At 40.1% G+C, this 9083-nt stretch overlaps 1 protein-coding gene and 1 long non-coding RNA gene across 2 annotated transcripts; both read left to right on the plus strand.

The window, feature by feature from the left end:
• The first annotated feature begins 471 nt into the window (after positions 1–471).
• On the plus strand, positions 472–1759 carry LOC110881814. The gene is made up of 3 exons (XR_002559903.1): positions 472–560; positions 1027–1080; positions 1570–1759. It is a non-coding gene; the product is annotated as an uncharacterized LOC110881814 (long non-coding RNA).
• Positions 1760–2623: 864 nt separating this feature from the next.
• Positions 2624–8669, plus strand: LOC110881715. Its single transcript, XM_022129892.1, has 3 exons — positions 2624–3767; positions 7937–7990; positions 8480–8669. The coding sequence occupies exons 1-3, from the start codon at positions 2624–2626 to the stop codon at positions 8494–8496; spliced, it is 1215 nt and encodes a 404-aa protein (XP_021985584.1). The 3' UTR covers positions 8497–8669.
• The last annotated feature ends 414 nt before the right edge of the window (positions 8670–9083 follow it).

Below are 9083 nucleotides of genomic sequence, written 5' to 3' on the forward strand. Positions count from 1 at the left end.
ATCCATGTTGTGTTGTCAAGTTTTTGTACAGTTTGTTTTCTGCATTTGATAAAAACAACAACACAAAAATATGTCTTTGTTTTTAGGGGGAGAAAGTTTGCAGAAAAATACAAAAACATGAAAAAATTTCAAAATCCAAAAACATTAGAAAATCTGAAAAATTCAAAAACATTAGAAAAATTGAAAAAGAGTTTGTGTAAAAAGGGGAAATGATAGTACATTAGTGTAACACCCCAAAAACGAAAAACGCGATAATTGACAATAAAATATCATAAAATTAAGTGAATGGTAATATGATGCTTAACATGATGGTTTTTAGGTTATTGTTTATAAATACATCAAAACTAAAAGGGGGTAACATGTAAATGTACAAGTAGTAAGGGTTAATTAAGTGGGAAAACCCAAATACAACCCCTGTACGTGCGTTGGGGTCGAGCTAGGGCAGGAGGAAACAAGGGTCTTCTTGTTCTTGTAAAAACTCATCAATTGGCAAGGAGAAACCAAGATTTGTCTATTGCATGTTCTAAAAATCCAGCCATCTAAGCATATCTAGTAGATTGGTAAGTCGAATTTTTTAATTTGGTGAATTTTAGAGAAAGGGGTTTCGACCCCGAACAAGATCCGTGGCATGATTTGTGTTGTTTAGATGATAAGGGCACTCCCTAGTGTAGGAATCATGCTTAATTTTAGTTAATTGAAAGAAACCCACTTGGTGAAATTGTGTCATGGTTAACAAGTATCATAGTGATTATGAATTCATGTATTCTTGTTGTATGATCTTGTTTGAATTACTTGAATGCTAGACAATTTGATGTAGAGTAAAGAGTTTTAAGAAAATTGGTTGAATAATGATGATATATAGATGAATTAGTAAACTATGCTTCAAATAATTGTACATTATGCTTATTTAGTGTAACGCACACAAGGTGTTTGATGAAATGCTTGAAAGAACAATTATGTGTAATATAGAGGAAATAACGAAATGAAATCGGGGTACTAAAAGAATGAAATTATGTATTGGTATAGGCGTGAAGGAAGAAGGCTCAAGTGCTAAGAAAACGGAAGGTTCACAAGATCGAGGTATGTCCCGTTACATACAAAAGTTTACATATAGATATTAATACTTGTGTTGGGCAATTTTCATTATAGTGTCATACTATGTTGTAGTAATTATGGTGCTAGTAGATAATGATAAATCCCTTGTGGATTGTTAAAGCTAATAAAGAAATATGCTATGCTATGCTAGTCGACCGGTTCATGTAACCGGGTCGAAGAAGAATATGAGATCACCCGCCTACGGTGGGTGGTTATGTAAGCGAGAAGATTTGAGGTATGAAGCTCAACCCGCTATGCGGGGGAAAATGTTAAGCTTATGGTGAACGCAATCCAATCCGTTGATATCGGGTTGTGATATGTATGCTCGAATCTCTTCATGAGGTTACAAGTTACCCATTTAATGGGTAAGTCGAATGCTTAATGATAGTAACGATATTGGAGAAAAGCGAAAAGTAAATGGTATTGTAAGTGTAATGCGTAATGAAACTAACTTTTAAATTTCATTGTATGTAGGTAAATCCTCGACTTAGGCATAAGGATGGCTTGGAGTGTGCACACTTGGGTTACGCCTACCACACGCTTCCGTTAATAAGACTTTGTTTTGAATGGGTCAATTGTGGTGTTTTGTACTTAACCTTAACTCGTACATGGTACTTGTCGTTGGAAAATTTTTAGTAGTAATAGTCGTGTTGTGTTCTATGTAGTCTTTTGTTTTTAGAAGTTTCGTCATAACTATTAAACTTGGAAGTTTGGTTTGTAAAACAGGTTGTTGTGGTTTGAAACGAATAGGCCATGACGAAATTTTCAAAAATTTTCTTAACTTATGTTATACGTCGAAATTAGTGAAAATGGGGCGTAACAAGTTGGTATCAGAGCCAAGGTTTGAGGGATTCGAGCGGGGATGATAATGCTTGAACTCAAACCTCTGGCTCACGCAAAAGTGTGCTCGCTCCGAGATCGTCAACAAGGTAAAGCTTTGACTATACGTCTAGTATAAGAATGTATAACTTATTCACGGTTAATGTTTTAAGCTATGTATGCTATAAAATGATGTTGGGGTGGAATAAGAGGTCTCGAGACCAGTGCAGCTGGAAAATGGACTCAAGAAAGAGCCAAAATGATAAAACAAAGAACTGCAGCGTTTTTTGCAAAAAGGAAGCCCGTCGCCGACGGGTTAACCCCCGTCGCCGACGGCATCATTTTGTCCGACGCCCAAACTACCTGCCGACGGGAAAAGACGTCCGACGGCCATCATTCAAGCCCGTCGCCGACGGGCACATAGCCGTCGCCGACGGCTTACATAATGCCGAAACGCTGAAATTGTTTTATTTTTCATGCTTTGTGTTACCGGTTTGTCCGAAAGCTTATTTCATGGTTACGTAGTGTCTATATTAGATTTAACAAGTGTATGTAATCACAATTAGCGATCACAACGAGAATGGATTCGTAAGAATCAAAAGAAATGAAGCAAATGACATGAAATGGAATAAGTAAATGCTGATTAATGAACAATGATATATACCGAAAGTTTGTGATTTGTATTAAACGAAAATATGCTATTGTATAGATGGCTGATGCAAGCAACGTTAATGATAATGACGATGTGGCTAGACAAGAAGCGTTTGAGAACAAAGTTACGGAAGTAGCGGAAGGGGTTATGCAAGCCAATCTTCCACGGTTGGCTCAAGAGGTAGAAAGCCGAGTTCTGGGGGTTGTGGATGCTATGATGACCAGTAAGATCGAGGAACTGAAAGAACTAATTGAGGGGTCTAGAAGTAAAGGCAAGGAACGACGATGCACATATAAAGACTTTATGGCGTGCAATCCGGCAACGTATGATGGTAAAATTGATCCGATCGCATGCCAAAGATGGATTTCAAATATAGAAGCGGTTTTCATTCGAAGTCGTTGTGATAACGAAGATAAGGTGATGTTCGCCACCGGCCAACTCACTTTTCAGGCAAAAGATTGGTGGGATGCACACAGTAAAGAGATAGGTGAAGAAAGGCTCCAAACAATGACCTGGCAAGAGTTTAAGGATCCTTTCATGAAATATCACTGCCCTCAGTCCGCCGTTGATAAGATTCAAGAGGATTTCTTACGCCTCCGACAGAAGAACGAGACGATAAATGAGATATCAAACACCTTCTTGGATAAGATGAAGTTTTGTGGAGAGTTTGTGCATACTGAAAGGATGAAGATTAACCGCTTTTATGGCGTGTTAAAGGCAGAATTTAGGGAGTTCATCACTCCCTCGAAGTGTGAGACTCTTGATGAGCTCATCAATCTAGCGCGGGATAGAGAAATTGAGATCAAGAGGCAAGAAGAGCGTGGAGAAAAGAGACCCAATGAAAAAGGTGGAAATTCGACCCCGACCAAAAAGGGGAAGTATCAAGAGCAAGGAAGGAAGGATAAGTCGAAGAGTGGTATCACGCCGTGCAAGACTTGTGGAAAACTTCATACGGGGGAATGTTTGTTAGGCAAGAAAGGGTGTTACAAATGCGGTAAGGAGGGACACTCATCTTATCAATGTCCGAATAGCCCAAAAACTTGCTTCAACTGTTTCGAAAAAGGGCACATCAAATCTGAGTGCCCGAAACTCCAGCAAGAGTCGAAGAAGGAAGATAAGAAACAAGAAGGTTCTAGGGCCAAGGGTAGAATGTTCCAAATTACATCCGAAGAAGCCAAGTCTCACCCGAATGTGATTTCAGGTATCTTTTTACTAAACTCCATACCGGTTTATGTGCTATTCGATACTGGAGCTACTATGTCATTTATTTCGAATGAAATTATACAACATCCGTCCTTTAAGATCGAACGAATGCCAATGCCTTTAGAAGTAGAAATAGCCGATAGCAAGATGTATATGTTACATGAGGTTTGTAGAAATTGTAAATTCACTATAGAAGATGAAGAATTTGACATCGACCTGATACCCATGGTTTTGGGGGAATTCAAAATGATCGTGGGGATGGATTGGTTGGCGCGACACCATGTGGAGATTAACTGTGAAACCAAGGTAATGGTTATTCAAGCTCCAAGTGGAAAGCAATTAAGTATTCAAGGAGAGAGAAACGTGGAAACCAAGTTGTGTACCTTGGTCCAAGCCTATAAGTACGTACTTAACGGGAGTAGAGCATACTTAGCTTATGTAGGAGATGCCCAACAAACTCTCCCGAAGCTTGAAGACGTTGAGGTCGTGAACGAATTTCCGGATGTATTCCCGGAAGAATTGCCGGGACTTCCTCCCGAAAGGGAGATAGAGTTTCGCATCGAATTAAACCCGGACGCGAAGCCAGTTGCAAAAGCTCCCTATAGACTTGCTCCCACCGAGATGCGAGAACTGATGACACAGTTGCAAGATCTTCTAGATAAAGGCTTTATACGCCCAAGTGTGTCGCCTTGGGGAGCACCCGTCCTTTTTGTTAAAAAGAAAGACGGGTCGATGCGTATGTGCATCGACTATAGAGAATTAAACAAACTGACCATAAAGAACCGCTACCCTTTACCGAGAATCGACGACCTTTTCGATCAATTTCAAGGGGCGAGCTGGTTCTCCAAGATAGACCTGCGTTCGGGGTACCATCAAGTTAGAGTACGGGAAGAGGATATTCCAAAGACTGCATTTAGAACCCGTTACGGGCACTATGAATTTCTAGTCATGTCGTTCGGATTGACAAACGCGCCGGCTGCGTTTATGGATCTTATGAACCGGGTGTGCCGACCCATGTTAGACAAATCGGTAATCGTGTTCATAGATGATATCCTAGTCTACTCGCGAAGCAAAGCTGAGCATGCAAGGCATTTGCGTGAAGTACTCGAAATTCTCCGCAAGGAGAAACTTTACGCAAAATTTTCAAAATGCGCCTTCTGGCTCAGGGAAGTGCAGTTTTTAGGCCACGTGATTAATGCGGAAGGTGTTTTAGTGGATCCATCAAAGATTGATGCTGTAGTGAGATGGCGTTCCCCAAAAAGCCCGACTGAAATAAGGAGTTTCCTAGGCCTCGCGGGATACTATAGGCGGTTCATACAGGATTTCTCAAGGATAGCTCTACCCTTAACCAGGCTGACGAGAAAGAAAGAAAAGTTTGTGTGGGGTAAGGAACAGGAAGAGGCCTTTCGTATACTAAAGGAGAGGTTGTCGAGTCCTCCGGTCCTGACATTACCAGATGGAACTGAAGACCTGGTTGTTTATTCAGATGCTTCACACCAGGGGTTAGGTTGTGTTTTGATGCAAAGGGGAAAGGTTATTGCATATGCTTCGCGGCAATTAAAGCCTCACGAGGTAAACTACCCAACACATGATTTGGAATTGGCAGCGGTAGTGTTCGCCTTAAAAGTCTGGAGGCACTACCTATACGGTACGAAATGTACGATTTACTCGGATCATAAAAGCCTCAAGTATTTCTTTGAGCAGAAAGATTTGAATATGAGGCAACGAAGATGGCTGGAACTTATCAAAGATTATGATTGTGATATCCTCTATCACCCAGGGAAAGCAAACGTGATAGCCGATGCGTTAAGCCGAAAAGAGTATCCGTCTCCTCTCCGTGTAAAGTCCATGAAGATGATAGTTACGCCACGATTGTTCGAAACGATACGTGAATCTCAAATAAAGTCTCTTGGAAAAGAAGACTTAAAGAAAGAAAGATTAAAAGGCGTAATTGATAAATTAGAAGAAGATTCGACCGGACTCAAAACGCGATTCGGCCGAATCTGGATACCCCGATTTTGTGAAGTCAAGGCCGCACTACTCGACGAAGCACATAAGTCACGTTATTCGGTCCACCCTGGGGCTACAAAGATGTATCGAGATCTAAAAACCAATTATTGGTGGCCGGGCATGAAACGCGATATCGTTAAGTATGTCGCAAAATGCTTAACGTGCTCTCAAGTGAAGGCGGAACACCAAAAGCCCTACGGGGAATCACAACTCTTGGGGATACCGTTGTGGAAGTGGGAGGAACTAACAATGGATTTGGTAACCAAGCTTCCAAGAACGAAAAAGGGGCATGATACAATATGGGTAATCGTAGATCGACTTACGAAAAGCGCCCATTTCCTACCCATTAAAGAAGCTTATTCTTCCGAAAAGATGGCGGAGGTCTACATGAACGAAGTCGTATCTCGACACGGGGTGCCCGTATCAATCATCTCGGATCGTGATACTAGATTCACCTCTCGCTACTGGCAAAGATTTCACGAAAGTGTGGGAACGAGGTTGCACATAAGTACCGCCTACCACCCTCAAACTGACGGTCAGTCAGAAAGAACCATCCAAACACTTATCGATATGTTGAGGGCGTGTGCTTTAGATTTTGGAGGAAATTGGGATGACCATTTACCGCTAGTGGAATTCTCTTATAATAATAGTTATCATAGTGGCATTAAGATGGCCCCTTATGAACTCCTGTACGGAAGAAAATGTAGAACTCCTGTATGTTGGGGTGAAGTGGGACAAAGGGAGCTCGCGCCAAATGACTTAATTGCCTTAACAAATGAAAAGATTGAATTGATAAGGGCTCGTCTGAAGGCAGTCCAAGATCGACAAAAAGCTTATACAGACAAGAGGAAGCGCCCTATCGAGTTTCAAGTTGGAGATTTTGTTCTATTAAAGGTGTCGCCGTGGAAGGGCATTATTCGTTTTCGTAAACGGGGTAAGTTAGGCCCTCGATATATCGGACCGTTTAAAATCTTGGCTCGAGTTGGGAGGGTTGCATATCGATTAGAATTACCGCCTACCCTAGACGGAATTCACAATACCTTCCACGTATCACAGTTGAGGAAGTGTCTTGCGGATGAAACTGCATTAGTACCTCTCGATGACATCGAGTTAGACGAGGGGTTGAATTATGTCGAAAGACCAGTAGCCATTAAAGATGTCAAGGTAAAGAAGCTCCGCAACAAGACTGTCCGGCAAGTGTTGGTACAATGGCTGCACCGTAAGGGGTCAGAACTCACATGGGAACCGGAAGATGAAATGAGGAAACACTATCCATTTCTCTTTGGTATGTACACGCTTAAAATTATTATATGTTCAGGTTTCGGGGACGAAACCTCCTTTAAGGGGGGTGGACTTGTAACACCCCAAAAACGAAAAACGCGATAATTGACAATAAAATATCATAAAATTAAGTGAATGGTAATATGATGCTTAACATGATGGTTTTTAGGTTATTGTTTATAAATACATCAAAACTAAAAGGGGGTAACATGTAAATGTACAAGTAGTAAGGGTTAATTAAGTGGGAAAACCCAAATACAACCCCTGTACGTGCGTTGGGGTCGAGCTAGGGCAGGAGGAAACAAGGGTCTTCCTTGTTCTTGTAAAAACTCATCAATTGGCAAGGAGAAACCAAGATTTGTCTATTGCATGTTCTAAAAATCCAGCCATCTAAGCATATCTAGTAGATTGGTAAGTCGAATTTTTGAATTTGGTGAATTTTAGAGAAAGGGGTTTCGACCCGAACAAGATCCGTGGCATGATTTGTGTTGTTTAGATGATAAGGGCACTCCCTAGTGTAGGAATCATGCTTAATTTTAGTTAATTGAAAGAAACCCACTTGGTGAAATTGTGTCATGGTTAACAAGTATCATAGTGATTATGAATTCATGTATTCTTGTTGTATGATCTTGTTTGAATTACTTGAATGCTAGACAATTTGATGTAGAGTAAAGAGTTTTAAGAAAATTGGTTGAATAATGATGATATATAGATGAATTAGTAAACTATGCTTCAAATAATTGTACATTATGCTTATTTAGTGTAACGCACACAAGGTGTTTGATGAAATGCTTGAAAGAACAATTATGTGTAATATAGAGGAAATAACGAAATGAAATCGGGGTACTAAAAGAATGAAATTATGTATTGGTATAGGCGTGAAGGAAGAAGGCTCAAGTGCTAAGAAAACGGAAGGTTCACAAGATCGAGGTATGTCCCGTTACATACAAAAGTTTACATATAGATATTAATACCTGTGTTGGGCAATTTTCATTATAGTGTCATACTATGTTGTAGTAATTATGGTGCTAGTAGATAATGATAAATCCCTTGTGGATTGTTAAAGCTAATAAAGAAATATGCTATGCTATGCTAGTCGACCGGTTCATGTAACCGGGTCGAAGAAGAATATGAGATCACCCGCCTACGGTGGGTGGTTATGTAAGCGAGAAGATTTGAGGTATGAAGCTCAACCCGCTATGCGGGGGAAAATGTTAAGCTTATGGTGAACGCAATCCAATCCGTTGATATCGGGTTGTGATATGTATGCTCGAATCTCTTCATGAGGTTACAAGTTACCCATTTAATGGGTAAGTCGAATGCTTAATGATAGTAACGATATTGGAGAAAAGCGAAAAGTAAATGGTATTGTAAGTGTAATGCGTAATGAAACTAACTTTTAAAATTCATTGTATGTAGGTAAATCCTCGACTTAGGCATAAGGATGGCTTGGAGTGTGCACACTTGGGTTACGCCTACCACACGCTTCCGTTAATAAGACTTTGTTTTGAATGGGTCAATTGTGGTGTTTTGTACTTAACCTTAACTCGTACATGGTACTTGTCGTTGGAAAATTTTTAGTAGTAATAGTCGTGTTGTGTTCTATGTAGTCTTTTGTTTTTAGAAGTTTCGTCATAACTATTAAACTTGGAAGTTTGGTTTGTAAAACAGGTTGTTGTGGTTTGAAACGAATAGGCCATGACGAAATTTTCAAAAATTTTCTTAACTTATGTTATACGTCGAAATTAGTGAAAATGGGGCGTAACAATTAGCTAGACAGATAAAGTACGCTAAAGATATGTAAAGTTAAAAAGTGTTGAGCAGTCTCGCAAATGATGTGTCGATAGGTTTTTACACATTTGGTAGATTTGTTTGGGATATAAACATAACATAACAACTTGTTTTTACGTGGGGAACATCTCCAGGATATATAGGTAACCCCTGAAATCTTGTTTGAAAGATCCTATTTCTGACATACTAGGTCTTTATACGTGATGATATCTGGGGTATTCTACCAGGACTT

The sequence above is a fragment of the Helianthus annuus genome, chromosome 10 (assembly GCF_002127325.2).
Source record: "Helianthus annuus cultivar XRQ/B chromosome 10, HanXRQr2.0-SUNRISE, whole genome shotgun sequence".
Lineage (NCBI taxonomy): Eukaryota > Viridiplantae > Streptophyta > Magnoliopsida > Asterales > Asteraceae > Helianthus > Helianthus annuus.

Coding starts and splice junctions, on each gene's coding strand:
- LOC110881715 (XM_022129892.1), top strand. CDS start 2,624: ATGGCTGATGCAAGCAACGTTAATGATAATGACGATGTGGCTAGACAA. Junction 3,768..7,936: donor TCACCCGAATGTGATTTCAG/GTATCTTTTTAC, acceptor GTATTGGTATAG/GCGTGAAGGAAGAAGGCTCA.